Source organism: Salarias fasciatus, chromosome 19, assembly GCF_902148845.1.
Source record: "Salarias fasciatus chromosome 19, fSalaFa1.1, whole genome shotgun sequence".
In the NCBI taxonomy this organism is placed as follows: Eukaryota; Metazoa; Chordata; class Actinopteri; order Blenniiformes; family Blenniidae; genus Salarias; species Salarias fasciatus.
In genome coordinates, this window is record NC_043763.1 from 6,474,209 (window position 1) to 6,497,669 (window position 23,461).

Consider the following 23,461-nt stretch of genomic DNA (forward strand, 5'->3'; position numbering starts at 1 on the left):
CTGACAGATGATGTGCTCTGCTCTGCTTCAATAAACCACTGACAACACAGACCTCAAAAGTTGAAATCAGGAAATACTTTGTGCCCACAAACTTCTGAAAGTCTTTGTTCTAATACTAGAGAAATCAGGATCTGAACGTTTTAAACACAAATTTGTAGTAATGTGCAAATTGTAGAGGCTTGCAAATTGTTTTGTTAAAAGAGGGACTGAAAACACATAACCTATAAAAGTTTTTGTTTTATTTTATGTACGCCTGTGGTTCAACCAGACTCTATTGATTAGAGTGTAGTTCCTATACTGTACAGTAGATGGGGCATGTCGCAGACTGGTGGAGATGAGAGGACGCACCGCAGAGGAAGAGAAAACATCCTGTTAGGAAGTAGCTTCAGCGTGTGTTGCTCTCTTTTCTTTATCACAGGTTGGTGAATGCTTAAAACTCACAAATGTCTGGGCTGTAACATGTGGAGGATAAGTTTGCATGTACCGAGTAGGGAGACTGAGATGTAGAGAGATGCAGAAGTGTTTTGAGTGAAGTGTGAACCGTGTTCGAAGCTAACCTGCTAAGCTAACCGTGGTCAAGCGTTAGCACAGACATCATCATTCATGTAGACGCCTCATTCACGCTGCTGTGGATTGGAGCCGACGTGCCTGCGTGGCGGCCATCTTGCAGTGGGGGTCCTCGCTTCCACAGCACATTGGGAATGACAAGATTCACCATTAACGTGATTATAAATCAATCAGTTTTCAACTGCTATTCCAATTTATTATAAACATCAGGCATGTAATACACAAAGACATAAAACAAAATGAACTCATAAACTGTTCAGGCTGATTGAGGTTTTTATTGAGAGAATTGGTTTAAGGATTTATAATGTACTTGATTATTATTAATATTTTGATTGCATGATTCTGATAATCATTATTATTATATTGCATTGTTGTATCACCATTATAATTTATATTGTTGATGTATTTTAATTTTATAATCAGTATTATGATTTTTATTGCTATTATCTTTTAATCATCAACATATTGCTATTTCTATATTAAATGTTTTATTATATTATATTGTATTTTGATTTATGTTGAGCTTCAACATGTTAAATACCATACACAGGAAAGCCTCAGAGACATCTGTCTCATTAAAACCAAGCAATTCGTGTATTTAATGTATTTTAGCCAAAATAGGGTCTCAGTTTATTGATTTCACCAGTAAGCAGCTGTAAGCACCAGTAACATTTTGAATAATGTAAAATGAGCTATATTTTATGTGAAGAACCTAGATTCAGAGTGGAGGAATTCAATCTGTTCCGTCTGGGTTTGTGTCACTATTTAACAACCAGCTGTCTCCAAATGATTCTTTACATACACTTTTTCAGTGAAAAGTGAGTGCACAGTGCAACTGTATCTTAATTAGAACATCCATAAGAGGGAGAAAAAAATCCAGCATCTTTTACTGTTATATTGTATTGAGTTTTGTTTTTAAAACATTCAAGCAACCTGTGTCATAGCTACACATGTGAGGTTTTTAAAAAAAATCAAGTTGTTTTGAATTCTGTGGAAAATTCAGCAAATAATTCTACTTTAAGTCAGATGAAGGAGAAGCCCTTACCTCCATCCACCTTCGTGCACTGCTGTGTCTCTGACCCACCCTCTAAGACGCCTGGCAGGCAGGCACGACTCTCAACATGCAACAAGGCGTCTATGTTTATGATGTCTGTGAGTGTGAGGGAAAAGCTAATCCAGACCAGTATTGGTCCAAAGAACCATTTGAGAACATTATTTAAGGACGTTTTATTAAACGTTTTTCAAACACTATGTATTTTACTGGACTTAAAGTATAACTGAATTGTGCATATTTTATGGCTTATTACCAAATACCAGTATTGCTATTGAAAACAGTATTAGATACAGAACAGTCATTTTGAGGTTGAATGCTGTTGCTGCATCACATGCTTTGTTCAATATGTCTTAAACATAGTGATTTGGTTAAAACTGATTTCAATGACTTGTTAAAAAATACGAATACTGTACAATTTAAAATATGTTGTATATAAAAACAGTGTTTAAAAGAGTAATCCACTGATGATGAGTGAATGATTATGGTTTAAAAGACAAGATATACAAGTCCATGATGGTTTCTGATATCTTGTGGAATTGTAAAGTAATTTGTTGGTGACTGGTATGGCTTTATAAGATATGGCCACATGGACTTTTGGACTCTTTAAGGACATTTAATATGTTATCTGGATTATTGTTGTTGATGTACATTGTTAAGAAGGAAGAAAACCTCCTCTTGTGAAGTCAAAACAGCTTTAGCGTGTGTGCGCTCTCTTGCCTTTATCACAGAGACAAGCTGGTTTCTTCACACACTCACGTATGCCCTCTGAACCCCAGAGAAGCAACAAAATCAATATGAAATTATTAATTCGCCAGCTTAGTGATCACTTATCACAACACACTGCATCGTGAAGAATATTATTAATAAGCACTGTGAAACATTATGTCTGATTGCTTTAACTTTTTGATGCAGATGACGTCATCTGTTCTTCATAACTGTGAGATGCTGGGGCCAGTATGGACGACAACAGCAACAAACAAACTGGTGTTTGTGTGAAGTTAAAGGAGTGGTGGCATGATGAGGTGGAGCTACACAGATAGTGATCCATAGAAGCTCAAAGGTGAGACACTTGGAGGAGCACAGAACGGACGAGCAAACACACCTGCTGAAATTTACTGCAACAACAATCAAACTGTGACGAGCCTTGGACAGGACTCCATAGACAAGTAAGCACAAAAAATGCCAAGAAACAGAGCAGCAAAATCTACGATTTTGTGTCATTTTAATAGAGGCTACTGGATCAGTTCAAGGCTTAAAAGGAGTGGAGGCAACAGAAAACACACCAGTTTACTTCAGAACTAATATGCACACACATTTACATCAAACGAAATTAATACATCGCAGTATTAACACATATGATAACCTTTTTTATTGTCAGATTGAAATTCAGAATCATATGCATTAAATCAATTTATTGTCTCAGATTTTATATGAATTCAAGGTAAACTCTCATTTATTTTGGATGAGACTGGACCTTTAACAGTTATAATAGTAATTTTAATAAAACAGCCAGTTTAAAATCTGTTGAAAGTTTTTGTCTTGAATTTCTTTTGCAGGTGAAGACAAGTACTTTTCGAAATTACCCATTTGTAGGTTTGTGTGCATCCAGTCTTTACCTGTTGTGTTATTATTAGGGCTGGGCACGTTAACGCGTTAACGCACTGCTTCCATAATGCTGACAAACATTTTATCAGGCGTTAAGCCCCCCCCCCCCCCCACACACACACACACACACACACACACACGTTTGTACTTCTGCAGTTGTGAGGACACTCATTGACATAATGCATTTCCTAGCTCCTTACCCAAACCCTAACCATAAAAAATTATTGCCTAACCTTAACCTGTACCCTAAACCTAACCTAAACCTAATTATAACCCTGAACCAAAAATCAAGTCCTAACCCTCAAAAAGGTCAAAAAAGGTCTGTCGAAAAGTGAGGACCGGCAAAAATGTCCTCACTTGTAAGGTTATAAACTCATGGTCCTCACAAAAGGTCCTCACAACTATAGCTGTACAAGTACACACACACACACACACACACACACACACACACACGCACGCACACACCCCGTGCTCCAGCTGAGCGTCAAAAAAGCACACAAGCCACGGCGCTTTTAGCAGTGAAACACGGTCCATTCCTCATTATTTGCCATATTGAACTCGGCCGAATTATCAGAAAAACCCCGAGGAAAAAGTTGGTATAAGGCACAAACTGAAATAAGGAGCGTAAATATGGCAAAAATGAAAGTGAAACTTAAATCGCATGTTTTGCTGGCTCGACGTTTCTGCCCGCCGGGCAGTCTTCAGGCGCTGGAAACACGCAAAATAAAGTAGATTTCCCTTCAGCACACAATCTGGCTTAATAAAGGTAAGTATGAGAATATTAGGACAAACTTCCATGTTTCATCTGCTCTGCTCTTGCTGGTGTTTGTGTGTGTGTGTGTGTGTGTGTGTGTGTGTGTGTGTGGGGGGGGGGGGGGGGGGGGGATCCTGGTAAAGACCTGGTATTTTAAGTTATTATAAATCATATTTAATGAGTTGTGAAATTATTATTGTAGAATTATGCTTCTTACAGAATTATTGCAAAAAACAAAAAACAAAATCCCTGTCCCTGGCTGGGGGTGGGATGATCATTACAGAGTACTTTTGAATTCATTATTGCATTTTGTGCATAATGCGATTAATCGCAGAAAAATTACGCAATTAATCGCGATTAAGAAGTTTAATTGTTGCCTAGCACTAGTTATTATATAGAACACAATCAAAATTCACCACCAAATGAAGTTACAATACAACATTGTTGTTTTTTTTTCCAGTAAATGTCAACAGTATCACAGTTCTCACGAGACTCTTACAGTTTCTTTTCAGTTCTCCGTCTCAGCTCAAAACACTCAGCTTGTGACCTCAGGTTATGAACAGATTGGTAATGTGAGCCTGACTGATGGTTGACTGGTAGACCAAAAGCTAAGTCTACTGGTAACCTTAGTTGTTAAACAAACTCTTAATTAGTGAAGAGGGGATGTAGGCATGTAGTAAAGGTTTGACATGCCCTCATCACTGACATTTCCTCAGGTTTTCTAATGTGTGCAGCATATTCAACAGTGTTGTGCTGAATCACAGCTCACAGGTATCAATTTTGGCGCTAATTCAGTTGACATTCTTACTGTGAGAGAGTCTGTGCAGCAAGGGAAATCATGCCTGAGCTGGCCAGAAAGGTGGCCGCCAACAACAGCATGTGGCCCTCCTGTCAGGTTCTCTGGGGTGTCTTGTCAGACCAGAGGAAGCTGTGAGAAGACATAACGGATTTTGATCAATATTGTAATCACAATTCTTCATCATGTTAGGAAAAACATATGTATTTGTATTGCACTACTTTCAAACAAACAATATGTGAACAGTTTTCAGTGCAAAATGAAACTTTAAGAATAATTGTTTAATAATAGAAAAATAAAATTTACCCAAGAATTTAAAATTTACCAAAGGATAACAGAACAAATATGCTATTCCAGAGTGCAATCACAAAGTTCAACTCAATAAGTAGCGTTTGAACAGTTTACACAGAAAAAACAATAACCTGAAGCTGTTGGGCCTAAAGGTTTTTGGCCAGAAACACCAGCCTGTCAACATTTTCTGCCTTGAGAGACGAGCAAAGGCAGTTCGCTACATTTCCCTCACTGCTAAAGACTCTCTGACAGTGAAATTGTTGCAGAAATGCACAAGTACTTTTTTTTACAACTTATGAGTACAGTCTCTGACTCTGGTTCTTTCCACCAGTCCAACAGGTTTTTTCCACTGTCAAGGCTGCTGTACTCTCTTCAGACAGTGTGGCTCCACAGGTCTAGACAGAGCGCGGAGTGCCAAGACAGTAGAGGCTGATAGCTTAGCTGAAGCTACATCCAGGAGAGGGAACGGCTGCATGGCAGCTCCTTCTCCCTCTAGTAAAGACGCCACCTGCAGCAACAGAGGATACCTGCTCCAGCCTAGCCCCGTGCTCCATCTCGTCAAGCATTTCTCAAATTAATGTATGAAGCTATCGGCTTTTCTCTCAGTTCATCTGATGTATTTGAAGGGATTACAGGTAGAAACAAAAGTCCCAAACAGTACCGTCTTCCAGTACAAGTTGAGCCACGTCCACAAACAGAAGCTGATGACACACAGGAGCAAAGTCCACAGGACGGCAGAGGAGCAGAGGCTGAACACACGAGGGACACAGAAACGCTGTAACGCAGAAGGACCGACAACTAGAGCACATAAGACAGGCCCATTATACGCTAAAACACCAGGGGATGGCCATGACAAGCTCAGAGAGTGAAAGACATCATGGAGGGCGAACAGCAATCAAACACGAGGGGAAATCAAGGAAGGAGCCTGAAACGAGGGACAACGTGAGACTTCAAACTGAAACAGGAAACACGGGACAGAAAACGTGCCCAGTGACAGTACCGGCTTGTTTGGTTGTTGGAATGCTTTCTCGAAGGAGGGTAATCAGAAGTAAGCTCATTGAGATGTTTTATAATCTTTGAATAGTCTTTGATAAGTGTACGCTAGTAACTGCATAATTCCAGAAAGGCTCAGCTCTGTCACGTTGTTTGGTTTTGGCCTGGTTCTTAGGATTTCTATTCATACCGGACCTGTTTTTAGACAGAAGAAAAGAAAACTGATTTGTGTTACAACTTCAGCTCGGAATGCTGCTTGGAGCACTTGTTGTATTTTTAGGCATCCTGTTCAATTCGAGTGAAAGTGGGTAGACTAATGTTGTTTTATGCTTGTCTGTTTCTTCTATCTCAATTTGGTAAAACCCATATTTGAGATCAAGCTCAAAGAACTTTTGATTCTGTCAGTGCTTAAAAAGCCTCTTCCAAAAATGGGTAAGATGAAATTATCCTTCACTGTCCGATGGTTCAGTTTTCTAAAATCAATACAGAGTCTGATATCAGCATTCTTATTTCTAACAACAACAAATGGTGAGGAGAAAAGTGATTGAGATTACATGGATAACTTTTGCATGCAGAAGCTGCTGAAGGTGGCACAGCTTCTACATCTTTGGGGTGGATGGGTTTGATGTTTTATTTAGTTATTTCAATCAAAGTCAAGGTCATGCTGAGCAAATATTTCCGGGATAGGGTTTAGGTTTTCTGATATTCTTTCTTTTCACTCTTTGGGTACTGGAGAGCGCTCAATGTCGAGATTCATTTTAAAATTAGTTTTGGTGGGTGAGTTAGAGAGGAGATGTCATGGTGTTAATGCTTGTGAGGACATGTAACTCAGGTTGAACAGCTTTTGGAGTGAAAATAATATTGTGGTTTGACTCATTTGTTTAGAATGACAGGTGTACTGTGTGGTAGATCAGCTGGTAACTGGCCCATTTACCAGTTCTCAGTACCGTGGCAGCCTTGGGAGTCTGTGGCAGTTCTCAGATGCAACATCTTCAAAAGGGTCATAAAGACTGTCCAGTATATTTGTGCTATTTAAAACAGAGGATAGTGTTGAATTCATATCAGGTACAATCGCAGCTAATGTAAGGATTTCTAAACAGCTATAATCTGGAGAAAAAGGGGATTATCCAAAAAAACCCCTGAGAAAAACGGCTTTAAAAAGTGTCGATCAAGGACACTTGCACTTACACGCCTTCACCTGGAGGTGGTGTTCAGATGAGCTGAAGGGTTTTCCCCACTGTTCTGCCTTGTGTTCTAAAATTCTTTGGGAGAAAGTCATCCTGATCTTCAACAGCCCTGAAAGCAGAATCCAAGAATTCCAAATTTAACCAGTGTTACAAAAGTTTTTATCATGCTGGATTAAAATGATAATTGACAATGTTTTTAATCAAAATTGCATTATATATTTATAACACTTTGTCATGTTGTGGTTATTCTTTAAGATGCTCCAGTCTGAACCAGAGATGGCGGTCAACATTGCAGTGGCTTCCAGTGTCCTTCTCAAGGAGGAGAGCAGCAGCTCAGAGAGACTCGGTCCTGCCTTCCCTTTTGTCAAGGTTAGATACTGAGTTTGAGGGGCAAAAAGCTGAGAAACATATACAGACTCAGGCAGGTAACGATCATTACAGATAAATATTGCAAACATGACTCAACACACCAAAGAGCAAGTAAATATTATGTGTAATTGCTTGTGTTCTGTGAGTGTAACAGATCAATCTGTCATGTGTAATACACACAAAGCTTGAACACAAATAGCGCCTTTAACAGAGAATCAGAGAGAGCATGTGGATTATTTCTCTTGTAACACATCATTTCCCAGTCCAGTGATCTAGTAAATGTCTGCTTGTTTTTCTGGTGTTTGTCTCAGGCTCTGAAGGCAGTGAATGCTAAGCTGAAAGAGAACTACCCTGAGAGTGAGGAGCTGTTTAAAGTCATGCTCCTGGATGAAAAGCCATCAGATTCACTGAAGAATGCCATCCGAACCCATGGTGAGTTTCACTCTGACGTCCATCAGTGATTCCAGGTGGATCTTTAGTTCCTGCTCTTACATTCAGGACTCAGCTGATCAGTTAGACCCTCCAGAAAAACGTGATTATGCGATCGCATGAATTCACGCATAAATCACCCTTTTGCCGCTGATTATGTGGAGGCCACATATTTTCCAAAAGGGCGCATAATCCTTGCAATAATCTCACATTTACAGTGAAAAAAAAAAAAGAGAAATGGTCTTGCTTGAAGTGCTGTGACGTTCAATGAACGAGTCGTTCGTTTGAAGGGCTCTTTTAAGTGAATGGTGAGAGCCGGTTCACAGCTGTCGTTCCACAGAGCCGTTCCTTTGTGCAAATAGTCCACGTTTCCTTCACGTGTCTCCTGAGTGCCTGATGAGTCCAGCTGTCACCGCTGCCTTCATGTAAACGACCGAGTTTCAGTTTTCCGCAGCTCGCTCCAGTCACCTGAACGCAGCAGCTAACTAGCGGAGAAGAAGTGTCCGGAACCCGGAGCGGAGCCGGTGTTTTGGAAGAACTGGTTTCCTTATTAACTGGCGACCGGTTTTCTTTCACGTCCCTTGTTGCTGATGTTAAAGGGCAACTTTTTTGACACCTGGACCTTATTTATAGGTGTGTGCATGCTCATATACTCACTCAGACAAACATCGTGCAGGTCGGAGTCCTTCAGAAGTTATTTAGATCCAACCGATTTAGCCGCACTTAGCGGGGGCCACGGCAAGGGAGCTTTAGCGCGGGCCATAATCTCTGCGAAATCGCTCATTTCGGCTATATTTTTTCATCCATCGCCAGTGTTATCATAAAGTCAGCTCGTCTACCGTCTTCAGGTGGGTCAGCTGATCTATTTATTTCCCATATTTCGCAGCATACTTCACAACTGTCCGCAATTTTACCGCATAAAATAGCATGAAACCCTGCATATTTATTTGCATAATCAAGCACTTTAGCTTGCATAATCTGGGATTTAAATACGCATAATCAAGAATTTTTGCTCGTGTTTTTCTGGAGAGTCTATTCCGTTAAAGGCTTCGGCTTCACTCTGTGGGACATTTTGTGATTATTTGTTGCCTCCCAATAAAAAAAGACAACGTGTTTGGAAGGTGGAAGCAGTTATTTATCAGTAGATGGCAGATTAAAAGGAAGCGACTGACTGTTCAGTGATGTTGTAACTGATTCACATTCACAGATCTGGAAGAACTCATTACTGTCTTGAATGTGAGAGAAGATCTTGTTGGTGAATTAAAGAGGATTAACACTGCCCTGTACCTGTCTGATTCAGAAGCTTTGGCTAAAAAAGTACTGAACCAAGGTAAGATCAATATGGACAAGAATAAAGTGTACACTATTGTAACCTTAAATACAACTATATTTCATCAGGACTGTGTTACTGTGATTTTCTGTCTTTGCATCAGGAATAGCTGCTGCATTCATGCCCACTCCAAAAGAAATAAAAGAAGTATCGGAGGATCAGCTGCGTGTCGCCTTTGATGGTGATTCTGTGCTCTTCTCTAATGAATCTGAACGTGTTTTCCAAGACTCTGGATTGACAGGATACTTACAGCACGAGAGAAACAATGTTGAAAAACTCCTGGACCCGGTACGGATTATTATGACTACTGAATATTTACAAATTCACCACCCTCATGCTCACTGAGAATTATTGCTGTGCATATCAAAATATGTCAAAAATCTTGTGCACTATAATTTCAGCAACTCCAGCTTGTCAAATAGCACATCCACACTGCAGATTTTGAAGTCATTTAACTCTTCTGTGTAACGAACATTGTGTGGTTTCCCTCAGGGGCCACTCTGTTCGTTCCTGGAGGTCTTGGAGAAGCTGAAGAAGAAGCTGCACGATAAGGGTCTGTTAAAGAACTGCCCCATTCGCACCTATCTGGTGACAGCTCGGCGTGCAGGCTGTGATGGCTACAGAGCTTTAAACTCCCTACACTCCTGGGATCTCGAGGTTGACGAGGCCTTCTTTCTGGGCCTGAGTCCAAAAGGTCCCATTCTGGACAACATCAGGCCCCATCTCTTCTTTGACGATCAGCCGCGTCATATTCAGGCTGCTTTGGAGGTCGGTGCAGTTGCATGTCATGTGCCAAATGACCCAAAATGCTGATCAGGCAGGTTATAAGATCCAACAAGTGATGATGCTTCAATAGATCAAAAAATGCAAAGCACACCTGCATGTCTCAGTCATGTATTTATAAATAAATACACTCTGCATATGTGTAGTATGTTTTTCTGTTTTATTGATGTTGTGTTGTGGCAATAATCACATTCATTTGAAATGAATCTGATTGCATTAATCTTTTGAGAGCCTCAGACGTATCTATTAGTTAGTTAGGAAGAATTATTTACACCCAAAAAAGTCCTCTTCAGTCCTGTCGGAGCAGAGGTGGCAGCTTTCTGCTATTCCAGCTGGGATGAGGGGATAGAAAGAGAGAAAAGGAGAGGACAGACAGATTGTTCTGCTTGCTGAAGGTGGATCAGGGCAGGGGGCTTCAGATCACAGACCTCAGGGATCCTGGAGGGAGGGAGGGAGGTCATAGACTAGTAGTAGTGAAACGTGGAGTGAAAAAGGAGAGAGGAGAAGCTCAGTGTAGTTCCTCCAGCAGTCTTAACCTATAGCAGCTTCACTAAGAAAATGGTCCAGGAAGGCCTGAACCAGCCCGAACTGTAAGCTTCACTAAACAGAAAGGTCTTCAGCCTGGCCGTGAAAGTAGAGACTGTGTCGCCCTCCTGTGGTGGGTTTTGTTCACTGGAGACTGCAAAATGAATCATTACCACTTCTCCTGTTTTCAGTGTTGTCTCTGTACATGTTTAGTGAATATGTATATATGGGCATCAAACAAGGGCATGGCTGTGGGAAGTAGGGGTGCGGGGGGTGCTGCAGCACCCCCTCGCGAATGTAGCAAAAACTTCCATAATTGAAAACTACATTGCCTACTTTTATTTTATAAATAATAATTAGTTTAGCTATGTTTCCCCATTAAATGCAATTTGATCACAGCTTGAAAATAAATTCAATTTAATAAAATTGATCTGCTCTCCAAAGGGTGATGTTGCACGCAGTGCTCACACGAGCGGCTCTTGCAGTGATGGGAAGTTGGGCTCTTTTCAGAGAGTCGGCTTTTTTAGCTCAACTCCCAGATAAGAACCGACTCTTTCGACTCCTCATTGTTCCCTTGACGTTGTAAAACTTGACAGCTTAAGTTTGGTGTTTTTATGAAAATCGCCATAATTGCCCATTTTTGTGCATTCGTTCTGTCATAAAAGCAATCTTATTACCAATTTCTGATTCACTACAAAGAATCAGGTCTGAGAGCCTTTTATTTTGACCGTGACACATTAGTAGTGGGAACTGCCCGGCCCAGAGCGCAAAGCATATTTGGAGAGTTATGACAGCAGGCTGCAGCACAGGGTAAAAACACTGCTTAACTATGATTTTGCCGCCATGCAGTCAGTAGACATGATTAATCAACTCAATTGTATTGAAATATCAGTTTTACTAAGGCTGTATCATGTGATGCCATCATTAATCCTGTTAGACATGTGTTAAACATGTATTTTTTTTATTCTGCCGCTGAGCAGTCTGCAATTTTGTGATGATTTTAATGCAGGGATGGGCAACTGGTGGCCCGCGGGCCGCATACGGCCCGCACCCTCCCTCCGTAGGGCCCCCCCAATTAATTTTTGAAAAAGAAAAAAATGTGCGTTTTGCTGCACACATTGACGTGCATGCCCTCCTCGCCTCCAGCCTCCACCAGCTGACGTCACACACCCCGCCTAGCAATGCACGTCGGGTAGTCACCGCCTTAGCCAGATCAGCACCAGGAGCCACAGTGGGGGGCTGGTCGTTGATGCCCACCTTGAAACCAGTGGGGCACCAGCCCACAAACTGGATGGTGCATTTGGTTTTGATGGTGGCAATTCACATATTTGGGCACCATGGCACAACGGGCAGCAAGCCATGTATTTTCCAAATTTCATTTCATGTGGATGTGTGTATATGTGCAAGATGTTTTTCTGTCAACTGTAGTATCAGAAAAAGGAAAAGAAAAAAAACATTCACAAACTTGTCAGACTCATTAAGCTTCTTCTGCAAAAGACAAAATGACCATGAACACTTTGTGCAAACTCTTTTCTTTAATAAGCTGATCGATTGAGCAAGAATCATGTAGGGAAATTAACATTATGCTGAAACACTGATATATCATTGCAGATTTCAATGACGTCGTGCAACAGGATTGTCCATTTCGACAAAAGCAGTCATGATTTATTCATAACAAGATGGCGACCACTACCGCTCCAGTGGTAGTCGCAGCTCCAGTGGTAGTCGCTGCAGCCACACCTGCAATCAGAGCACAAGGGAGAAGGTTGTTTTAAATGTATGGATGAATGTTATTCCAGTCATGCTTTTTTTTATTACACGTTGTCACCTGCATATTAGCACTTTCAAGGATCACAAGAGAACACAAAAGCTCAAGCAGATTTTGTGAGATAAAGGTTTCTTAGGTTTCTGATCGGAAGTTCCCGCAGAAGTGCATCATGATGAAGATGTCGAAATCTGACACACTTTCAAATCTTTAACTTCAGACAATCTATTGAGTGAAAGGTGCTTTAAAGGGAATCCAAGCAATGCAAAGCAAGTGTGTTTACACAGCACCATTCACACACATTGGATGACTCCATAAACTGCAGGAAACACATGCAATGAAATTAGAGTACCTGCTGCCGCCAGTGGAGCAGCCGGGGGGAACATAATGGTTGCCACTGCCGCACCAACGAAGGCCAAAGCACCCACTGCACATGGAGAGGAAAAGGCCAGAAAACATATTTTTATTAGCAGACATTTTACTCTAACACTGCTGTTGCTTCATTGGTGAATAGGTTTCTTGCACATTCTGCTATTCTAGAATTTTGCGACCCTCTGGTTATCATTATTATTATTATTATTATTATAATTATTATTATTATTGTTATAGTTCTATTTTTTTTAAACAACTACTTCTAAATAAAACTTAACCTGATTTTCACCAGTGTGTCAAACATCTGCACACAGTATAATTGCTGAACAGCCAGATTCATTAAAAAAAAAAAAATAGAGAAAGGTAGACATATCTAACTCAACCAAAGAGATTTACATGACGTCAGACACTTTTTTCTTTTTTTATTATGAAAGTTGTCCCGATCATTGAAATCCATTACCAACTTAATTTTATTTACAATAAAGCATATAGATTAACACGCGTTACTGCATAGCTGTGGCATTACACGAGTTCATACAAGCACACTGACTTTAACACAAATGAACAGAAAAACACATTCCAAGTATATACTCGTTTATGATCGATCAAATTATGAGAACCGAGAAAAAAAAAACAAAACAAAACAACAACGCTTTGTCAGACAGCTGCCTGAAGGGGAAAACCATGTGACAAAGCATTATTATCTACAGTCTGTAGCGGAGCCAGAGTGGGGGCAAGGGGGCGGTCGCCCCAGGCCCCACAAGGTCATAGGGCCCGTTTTATGTGATGTGTTCACATTTAATCGGAAATAAATTATTATAATAAAATGTGCAGTGTGTGAGAGAAGGTACAAATATGATTGTGGGCTCCAATTTGCCAATTCTTACATTCCGACTGTCCATGAATGCATCAGAGCTGTAAGCCAGCGCTGATTGGCTGTGCGGCACGAAGGAGTTTTTTCTTTTACACTTGATCTGAACTCTCTGGAGGGAAGTTAAACAGTACGAGTATGCTAAACACTATGCTAGCCGCTAGCGGTACTACCCAAAACCTAACATCGGAGCCATTGGTGAGTCAGTGAAACCTTCAAAAATATTATCTTTATCAGAATGCTGTGGTCTTAAACACCTGCCTATTTGAATGTGCCTTGTGTTGGTTTAAACTACAAGAGACCGCCGAGTCTATTTTTTTTCTAATATACGTGAATTCCAAAAGATATAGATAGCTGTTTCTATATCTATCTGAATAGATTGTGTAATTTTAGACCAGCTGTGCTCATTTTATATTTAAGCTGTATCAAAGATGGTACAGATTTAGCCCGTGACTTTTTAATCTAAGTTTTCAGCACCATGGACAGAGGACGCTCTGAGAGTGACGCCTGTCAATCTGCATTTGTTTGTTTGTATGTGTGTGTGTGTGTGTGTGTGTGTGTGTGTGTGTGTGCGTGCGTGCATATGTGTATTTGTTCTTCAGAACAAGTTTGTGAACTGGTTTGTGACTTTATTCTGCTTTCTGAGGCATAGAGGTTTGCTTGGCTCAATAAAAGTGAGCATTAGTGTGTTGTTTGATGGTAGCATGAGGTATTGTTTGAATGGTAAAATTTCTATCATAAGGGCCCATCGAGAATGCTCCGCCCCCTCTGTACTGAGACCCACGCTCCGCCTCTGTCTACAGTGTAAACCTCTGGTACAATATTTTCATTTTCATTTTCATTTTTGAGTAATGTGGATTCTTTATAAGCCTTTTTAAAGCGAGTCAAGTTTTGACAAAGCTTGGACTCTTGGTCTAAACTGCTCCTTATATTCACTCCACATCTGCCTGTACTCCTGCTTTTTAGGGTTGTTCTTTAATACTGATCTTCACAGTACTTTCGACCTCTCAGACTGTACTTGCCCTCTTTCTGGCAGAACATATTCAATGTACTTCTTGGGAGCATTTTTTGAGTGGACAAAGAATCCGTGGGAAACACTTACGGAGCATTGTAGCTGTGTGGGTTCTGAGATGAGATGAGATGAGACGAGATGCGATGAGCTGCAGCAGCAAACAGACGACAGAATGATCTGCTGCCCGTCTGGCAGACCGCCTGTATATTTATAGTGTGAACCGCTAGGGGGCGTCAGTGAGGCTCCACTCGCAGCTCACCCCTTCTCAGAAGTTGGCTGTTTCCAGGAAAATGAAAGTGAAAGAACAGGAGGGGTTAAACCCTGTAATCTCCAGGTTTGTAATGTTATGGAAAATATAACAGAACGATAGAAACATTTTATCAGGCCAGGTCCCAAAGTTTAACTACAGTCGAGTGTTTTTCAAAAGAGCCTCACAGTCACTCACACTGAAGTAGGGAGACTGTTAAATTGCTTCAACTGTAAATTTGTTCATTACTTCCTGAAAGTAAATAAAAAATCTATGTTCAAAAAGGAGGTTTTTTTTTTCAAAAGGACAGTGTGCAAAAAATTGCAATTTAAATGAAGGAATATTCATATTGAGGCATTTGTTGTTTATTGACTCCTACACTTTTGTTTAAAAAAAGAAAAATTGAAGTGTTGCCTGGGAGACGCTCTTGTCTTGACCTGAATGGATTGAAATTGTAAAAAAAAAAACCCCGCAAAGGTGGTTGTGCTGTGTGGGTCAACTGTAATCCAAATAAAAGGAATTACCCCAACAAACCTCAGAAAAACTGCTTTAAAAGCTGCCAGTTACACCCCTGCACCTGAAGGTGGTGTTCAGATGAGCTGAAGGGTTTTGGCCACTGTTCTGCATTGTGTTCTGATACTTCGGGACGAAGTCATTGTGATCTCTAACATCCTGACAGCAGAATCCAAGAATTCCAAATGAACCAGGGTTACAGAAGGTTTTATCATACTGAATTAAAATAATCATCATCAGGGTTGCATTTTGTATTTTTAACACTTTGTCATGTTGTGATTATTCTTGAAGATGCTCCAGTCTGAACCAGAGATGGCGGTCAACATTGCAGTGGCTTCCAGTGTCCTTCTCACGGAGGAGAGCAGCAGCTCAGAGAGACTCGGTCCTGCCTTCCCTTTTGTCAAGGTTAGATACTGAGTTTGAGGGGCGAAAAGCTGAGAAACATATACAGACTTAGACAGGTAACGATCATTACACATAAACAATATAAACATGACTCAACACACCAGAGAGCAAGTTCATATTATGTGTGATTGTTCGTGTTCTGTGAGAGTAGCAGATCAATCTCTCATGTGTAATACACACTGAGCTTGAATACAAATAGTGCCTGTAACAGAGAATCAGAGAGAGCATGTGGGTTATTTCTCCCTTTAACACATCATTTCCCAGTGCAGTGATCTAGTAAATGTCTGCTTGTTTTTCCATTGCTTGTCTCAGGCTCTAAAAGCAGTGAATGCTAAGCTGAAAGAGAACTACCCTGAGAGTGAGGAGCTGTTTAAAGTCATGCTCCTCGATGAAAAACCATCAGATTCACTAAAGAATGCCATCCGAACCCATGGTGAGTTTCATTCTTGTGTCCATCAGTGATTCCAGGGGGATTTTTAGTTCCTGTTCTTACATTAAAGACTCAGCTGATCAGTTAAAGGCTTCGGCTTCTGTCTTCGGGACATTTTGTGATTGTTTGTTGCCTCCCAATAAAAAAAAGGCAACATATTTGGAAGGTGGAAGCAGTTGTCTGTCAGTATCAATCAATCAATCAATCAGTTTATTTTTGTATAGCCCAGTATCACAACAACAGTTGCCTCAGAGGGCTTCAAGATGTTACATTGGTCGGCAAAAGCAAAAACAGCGAATAAGCATAATGGCAATATGTCAATATTTACAGTAACGAGACAGAACGAAGCAACCACCGCCTTCGACCCTCACATCCGGCAAGAAAAAACTCCAAAAACCCAGTGGGAAAAGAAGAAATCTTGGGGAGAACCACAGTATGGAGGGATCCCTCTCCCAGGGACGGACAGCTTTGGCAACAGCTAGCATGAGACAATAAGAAGTAAAGCCTAGGACAATGTTGAGGACAGTCCGTTGGACGGTCCAGCACAAGAACCACGGATCCCAGCAGTAGAACCGAAGCCAGTCCACGGGCAGGACCGACAGGGGTGTCCTCCCGGTCCGGACGGAGCTTGTTCATAGGCCTTCGTAATAGTGGAGTCAGCAACTGAAACTGGAGAAGACTCCCCCTCGAAGGGGGGGACAACAGGTGAAAAGCAATGAACGGACTAAAGGGAATAACATTCAGACAATAGAGGACAGGGCTCAGTGCACCGTACTTCCCACAGCATTCTAGCTCCTGGGGCAGCTTTGTGGATACTTAACTGTTTAAACTAGTATTTAGTTAGTATAGTTTAGTTTAGTTTCATTTAGTTTGGTTTAGTTTAATTTTGTTTAGTGTAATTTGGTTTGGTTTAGTTTAATTTAGTTTAGTTTAGTTTAGTTTAGTTTAGTTTAGTTTAGTTTAGTTTAGTTTAGTTTAGTTTAGTTTAGTTTAGTTTGGTTTGGTTTGGTTTAGTTTGGTTTGGTTTAGTTTAGTTTGGTTTACTGTAGTTTGGTTTGGTTTACTTTAGTTTGGTTTGGTTTGTTTTAGTTTAGTTTAGTTTAGTTTAGTTTAGTTTAGTTTAGTTTAGTTTGGTTTACTGTAGTTTGGTTTGGTTTACTTTAGTTTGGGTTGGTTTGTTTTAGTTTAGTTTAGTTTAGTTTAGTTTAGTTTAGTTTAGTTTAGTTTAGGATCCCTAGCTGACCTGATCATAGGCTGCATCGAAGAGAAACGTCTTGAGCCTAACCTTAAATGTGGAGACTGTGTCTGCCTCTTTGACACCACTTGGAAGCTGGTTCCATAAAAATGGTGCCTGATAGCTAAAGGCTCTTCCACCTAGTGTCCATTTAGAGACTCTAGGAGTCACCAGTAACCCTGCATTTTGAGAGTGAAGTGCTCTGATTGGTTGATAAGGCGTTAAAGCATCTTGGAGATAGGTTGGAGCCATCCCATTTAGGATTTTGTAAGTGAGGAGAAGGATTTTAAATCTAACTCTAAACTCGACTGGAAGCCAGTGAAGAGATTTTAGAACGGGAGTAATGTGTTCACGTCTTCTAGTTCCAGTTAATAATCTGGCGGCCGCATTTTGAACCAACTGAAAGTTTTTTAATACACTTTTTGGGCAGGCTGCGAGAAGGGAGTTGCAGTAGTCCAATCTCGCAGAAACAAATGCATGGATGAGTTTTTCTGCATCGCTTCTAGGTAGAATGTTTCTTATTTTAGCTATGTTGCGCAAGTGGAAATATGCTGTTTTACAAGCCAGGTTGATGTGTGCTTTAAATGAGATATCCTGATCAAATAAGACCCCGAGGTTCCTCACAGTAGAGGAGGAGGATACACTGACGTTATCTAAGGTAATAATCTGTTTGGATAGACACTCTCTCAGTTTATGGGGGCCTAGTATAATGACCTCTGTTTTGCCAGGATTCAGACGGAGATAGTTCGTAGTCATCCAGGTTTTAATTTCTCTGATACAGTCACTGAGTCTGTCTATTGGATTAGTTTGATCAGGTTTCATAGATAAATACAGTTGTGTGTCATCTGCATAGCAATGAAAATTGATATCGTGACTTCTAATTATGTTCCCTAAAGGAAGCATATATAACAGAAATAAAATTGGCCCGAGCACGGACCCTTGAGGAACCCCATAACTGACCTGGGAGCACGGTGAGGACTGTTGGTTAACGTGAACAAATTGGTACCTATTAGATAAATAGGATTTGAACCAGCAGAGGGCTTTTCCTCTGATGCCAACCTCACATTCTAACCTCTGCAGGAGAATATTGTGGTCAATTGTATCAAAAGCTGCACTGAGGTCTAGGAGAACCAGGATTGAGACTAGACCTGCGTCAGCCGCCAATAGCAAGTCAGTCTCAGTGCTGTGATAAGCTCTATATCCTGACTGAAATTTCTCAAATAAACTATTGTCCTGTAGGTGGCAGTAAAGCTGTTTAACCACAACTTTTTCCAGGACTTTTGAAATAAAAGGCAGATTTGATATCGGTCTGTAGTGAGCTAGAATATCAGGATCGAGATTAGGTTTTTTCAGCAGTGGTTTGATTACTGCGAATTTAAATGACTGTGGCACATAGCCATTTCCTAGAGAGGTATTTATTATAGTTATGATCGTATTTAAGATAACTGGAAGAATATCTTTGAAAAGCTTAGTTGGAATTGGATCTAGGAGACAGGTTGAGGTTTTAGAAGACATTACAATTGAAGTAATCTCAGCCCCATTTACTAATGAGAAACTATCTAGTATTTCAGGTATTTCAGGTGGAGGCAGTGGCTGGATTCCCTGAGCTTGATCTGAGGAAAGCGCTTCACTGATTTTACCTCTAATGGTTATGATTTTATCATTAAAGAATTTAAGAAAGTCATGGCAGTTTAAAGATTCTGGGATTACTGGTTCCACTACAGTATGACTGTTTGTCAGTCTGGCTACAGTGTTGAATAGAAACCGAGGGTTATTTTTGTTTATTTCTATTAAACGAGAGTAATATAATGTCTTGGCTTTAAAAAGAATTTGTTTATAGCTTAGCAAGCTACATTTCCAGGCCTTCAGAGATTGTTCTGATTTAGATTTACGCCACAGTCTTTCTAATTGCCGAGTTTTTTGTTTGAGAACACGAGTTTCAGAATTAAACCATGGAGCAACGCTCCTGGGTCGATTGGTTTTCAGCTGCAACGGGGCCACTACGTCAAGGGCAGATTTTAGTGAGTGCATAGCACTGTCAACAAACTGATCACTATTATCACCACTGGTCAATAAGCTCATTTCTGTGAGTTCACAAGATAATGCAGCAAATGCAGGCTGGATCAATTCTTTGTACCGAGCCACAGATTTTTCAGATAATGTCCGTATCAGCTGAATTTTATCTTTTTGAGCACAGTAGTCTTCAATCAAAACCTGAAAAGTAATTAAAAAATGGTCTGAGAGTATAGGGTTCTGAGGGAGAACATTTAGGTCACTGACTTCTATCCCATATGTTAAGACCAGATCCAGGGTGTGCTTGTGACTATGAGTGGATTCATCAACATTTTGAGTGAAACCGATACTATCTAATACTGCAATAAACGCATTACTCAAACTATCACCAGAATCATCCACATGGATGTTAAAGTCACCTATTATAAGGATCTTGTTATGAGTCAATACTATATTGCTTAAAAACTCTGAGAACTCAGTTAAAAAGTCAGAGTAAGGACCAGGAGGTCGATACACAATAATTAATAGCACAGCTTTTTGATTCTTCCAATTTGGACAAGTAAGCGTTAGTATTAAGCTTTCAAAAGAGTTGAATTTAACATCAGTTTTGGGTTTAAGAAGAAGACTGGAGTGGGAAATCACTGCCACACCTCCACCTCCATCTGTTGATCTAGCTGTTTGGAAATTAACATAGGTTGGAGGGGTACATTCATTGAGCCTCACATAATCATCTTGCTGGAGCCAAGTTTCTGTTAGAGCAAGGAGATCAATGTTATTGTCACCGATAAGGTCATTAACTAACAGAGATTTAGTGGAGATTGCTCTAATGTTTAGTAGACCACATTTTATGTATTTCCTACTGGAAAAGTTATTCTGTCTTGTACAGATGTTAAGCTTTTTACCCATTGACTTTTTTTTAATGCTTTGAGCACTTTGGACAGACTCAGTCTGTGTTAGCCTAGGTAAACCTCCATGCTTGACTTGTAAAAATCCGGGAGCAGGATTAGTGATGGGATCAACAAGATCAACAGAGGAGTGTTCTACACGACTGCTCTGCGCCCGGGGCTCAGTAGTTGGCAGATTAAAAGGAAGGGACGGATTGTTCCGTGGTGCATGTTTGCATATGCTGCTTCTGTTCCAGCCTGTGGGCTAAAATCATAATAAGAAGACAAAATACCTGAAAAGAAAAGAAAAAAACAAACAGGTGGTGTGTGTGTTTGTGTGTGTGTGTGTGTGTGTGTGTGTGTGTGTGTGTGTGTGTGTGTGTGTGTGTGTGTGTGTGTGTGTGTGTGTGTACACAGTACAGTACAGTAACACCTGAAAGAAAAGGTAATTAAAACCAGGCACATATATTGCACGTTCCCAATTTGATCTGTCATATGTTTGTCTTGCAGGTCCGCCGCCATCCCCCGACCAGACCCACAGACAGACAGTTTTTCAATAAATAAATAAATAAATAATTTAAAAAGACAATCGTGCAAATTATTTCCCTGTGTGCAAACTAGCTTTCTTTAAAGAGCTGTGTGCATTACAAAGTGCAATGTGAACGAGAGAGAAGTGTCTCTGTGCAAAGTGCAGTGCATTTCCCACGTGACGAATGGCCTGTTCGTCACAGTAACACACACACACACACACACACACACACACACACACACACACACACACACACACACTGTGGTGGCATAACAATTATAATAGTAACTGAACGTAATTGCAGTTCTACGAGTGTGTGCGTGCCCACCTACGGGCTTCGCTATTGGTAACTCCTCTTGGCGCCAGCCAGACACTGAGACAGATCAAAGCAGTTGCCGCACCAGTCCTGCACGTGCGACGGCGCATGCCACGCCCCTCACCATGGCTATATAAGCTGGGTGATCCCCTCAATCTCCCTTCTTTGAGTCAGCTCACAGGAGAGAGGCAGTCCAGCTGGGCTTGCAGGTTGGTGGGCACGCACACACTCGTAGAGCTGTAGTTACGTTCAGTTACTTTTATTTCTACTTAGTGTGATGCTTAGCCCACCTGTGGGCTTTGGTATTGGTAACCACCAAAGGCGAGGGCCGTAGGGATAAACGTACCCCCAGCTGGACAGGCTGACAAGATTGGCGCGGAAGAAGGAGCAAAGCAGGCTGAACGGCAGGCATCGCCCACAGAGCCCCCACGACACCGACGTCAAGCGCCCTCGCACCGAGGCGCTGACCGCACACGTGCCAGAAGACAGTCGTGACATAACGACAGCAGACACACACATGCCAGGTCAGGCCTCGACAGAGCCCACCCGGCATGCACCAGGGTCCACCACTGCAGCCTGTATTCCCCCAGGGAAAACAGCACTCAGGTCGTCTAAGCGATGGGACCCCTGTCCACGCTTAAGACCGACAGAGGTGCACATATCCATGAGATATGACTGCACAAAGATGGATGCCAAAGACCAGGAGGCAGCCTGACAGATGCCGCCCACAGTGACCCTCTGCATAGAGCTACAGATGCGGAAGCCCTGTGTGTGGAGTGGACTCAGATCACTGCCGGCGGAGGACGGTTCCATGCCTCATAAGCCGCAGCAAAAGCACCACCAACCCAGTGGGCAAGGCACTGGGACGACAGCGGTGCACCACGCCCCCTGGCCCCAAACCCCACGGACAGCTGCGTGCGTGCGTGCGTGCGTGCGTGCGTCCGTCCGTCCGTGTCCGTCCAGGTCTCCAGTTTGGGGGCGTGCTCTTTCAGTGTAATTCTGTGGGTATTTTGCTGTTTGGGTTTCCTTTTTCTGTTATGTTTTGTCTTATTTTGAGGAGCAGCAGCGTGAACGCTGAGTTAATTTAGTGTTTTAGTGTTTTGGGTTTCTTGGTTCTTTAGTTGCTTTGTTTTGACAGCACCTTTTGCCCACTTGGTTGTGCCATTTGCTTTAAGAACACATAAAAGTTTTGTTTCTTTACTCATGTTGCGCCCCTTTTCCTTACGAGCCGGGTCGTAACATGTGCCAATGCATGTACAGGATCGGCGCGGCAACTGCTTTGATCTGTCTCAGTGCCTGGCTGCTGCCAGGAGGAGTTACCAATAGCGAAGCCCATAGGTGGGCTAAGCACCACATGAAGTAGAAGTAGTCGTTATGCTCATGATTGTTTGAGTTCATATTTTTAGCTGACAGTGGAAACTTTAAAATGCTGTGCAAGCGTTTTCATCTCACCCCTCTGCACTCATATCACCAGCATTGAGAGGTTCTAAGAATCATGACAGTAGAACGAAGCTCGACATAGCTGTATGAAAAGAATGTGTAAGTATGCCCTAACGGTTGATAAGAAGCCCCTGTTTGTGGTTGGGATAAAACATTCCCTCCCTTCCTGACAGAACTCCCTGTGCTGTTGTGGTATGACTCATGTCGAGGACGGAGTTTCCTTCCCTCCGGTGCCAGGCTGGGCTCCCCTCCGATTGCTCCTCGTACCCTATAGATTCTTTCTTGGATCCCAAATAGGGTGCAGAAATAAAGAGTCCCAATGCAGATTTCCAACGCTGATTACAATTTTATTTGTGCGAAGCCTCTAGACAGAATTCTGGTCCTCTGTGCCCCTAGTCTGTCCGCGAGCAGCCCTCACTGACAGAGTCAGAGCAAAAGGCGATGTCTAATCTAATGTGTGTGTATTTATGAAGTCTTCCGCTCACAGGCATCCCTGGAGCTGGTCTGGGCTGGTTGGGCCTCTGCCTCTCTCACACTGATGTGGATACGGTGTTCCTCCTGTTGTCCCAGCACAGCCGCCTCGTGCCTGATAAGGAGTTGTCTTTCTGCACAGAGATACTCAAAGATTCCTTGCATGAACATTAGCGTATGTCCGATTAGGCGAGCAAGATTATGAGTCACAAGCTGCATTTCTCCATAAAATTAAATAGGTCAGAAGACAGTAGAATAGTAATAGAAGTTGTTAAT

At 41.6% G+C, this 23,461-nt stretch overlaps 1 protein-coding gene and 1 long non-coding RNA gene across 9 annotated transcripts; one reads left to right on the plus strand and one right to left on the minus strand.

Moving 5' to 3' along the window:
- The first annotated feature begins 333 nt into the window (after positions 1–333).
- On the plus strand, positions 334–21,012 carry LOC115407250 (cytosolic 5'-nucleotidase 1A-like). Of its 8 annotated transcripts, XM_030117617.1 has the most exons (11): positions 2,687–2,787; positions 3,178–3,210; positions 5,399–5,646; positions 7,503–7,616; positions 7,928–8,048; positions 9,253–9,375; positions 9,479–9,663; positions 9,868–10,143; positions 15,755–15,868; positions 16,181–16,301; positions 20,940–21,012. In XM_030117617.1, exons 4-11 carry the CDS (start codon positions 7,503–7,505, stop codon positions 20,987–20,989), a joined length of 1,104 nt encoding a protein of 367 aa, XP_029973477.1. In that variant the 5' UTR covers positions 2,687–2,787; positions 3,178–3,210; positions 5,399–5,646; the 3' UTR covers positions 20,990–21,012. The 8 variants fall into 8 exon arrangements, with proteins under 8 accessions (XP_029973474.1, XP_029973475.1, XP_029973477.1 ...); XM_030117614.1 differs by lacking the exons at positions 3,178–3,210; positions 5,399–5,646 and adding an exon at positions 334–418 and having other exon boundaries at positions 2,534–2,787; XM_030117615.1 differs by lacking the exons at positions 2,687–2,787; positions 3,178–3,210; positions 5,399–5,646 and adding exons at positions 334–418; positions 2,534–2,681.
- On the minus strand, positions 12,199–14,909 carry LOC115407263 (uncharacterized). Its single transcript, XR_003933599.1, has 3 exons — positions 14,794–14,909; positions 12,801–12,875; positions 12,199–12,423 (listed from the first exon to the last, which is right to left on the minus strand). It is a non-coding gene; the product is annotated as an uncharacterized LOC115407263 (long non-coding RNA).
- Positions 21,013–23,461: the final 2,449 nt, after the last annotated feature.

Bases quoted from the DNA above. Each gene is read 5' to 3' on its own strand.
- LOC115407250 (XM_030117614.1), top strand. From the start codon at position 7,503: ATGCTCCAGTCTGAACCAGAGATGGCGGTCAACATTGCAGTGGCTTCC. The intron at 10,144-15,754 runs GTCGGTGCAGTT...TTATTCTTGAAG, and splicing joins ATATTCAGGCTGCTTTGGAG to ATGCTCCAGTCTGAACCAGA. The intron at 15,869-16,180 runs GTTAGATACTGA...TGCTTGTCTCAG, and splicing joins CTGCCTTCCCTTTTGTCAAG to GCTCTAAAAGCAGTGAATGC.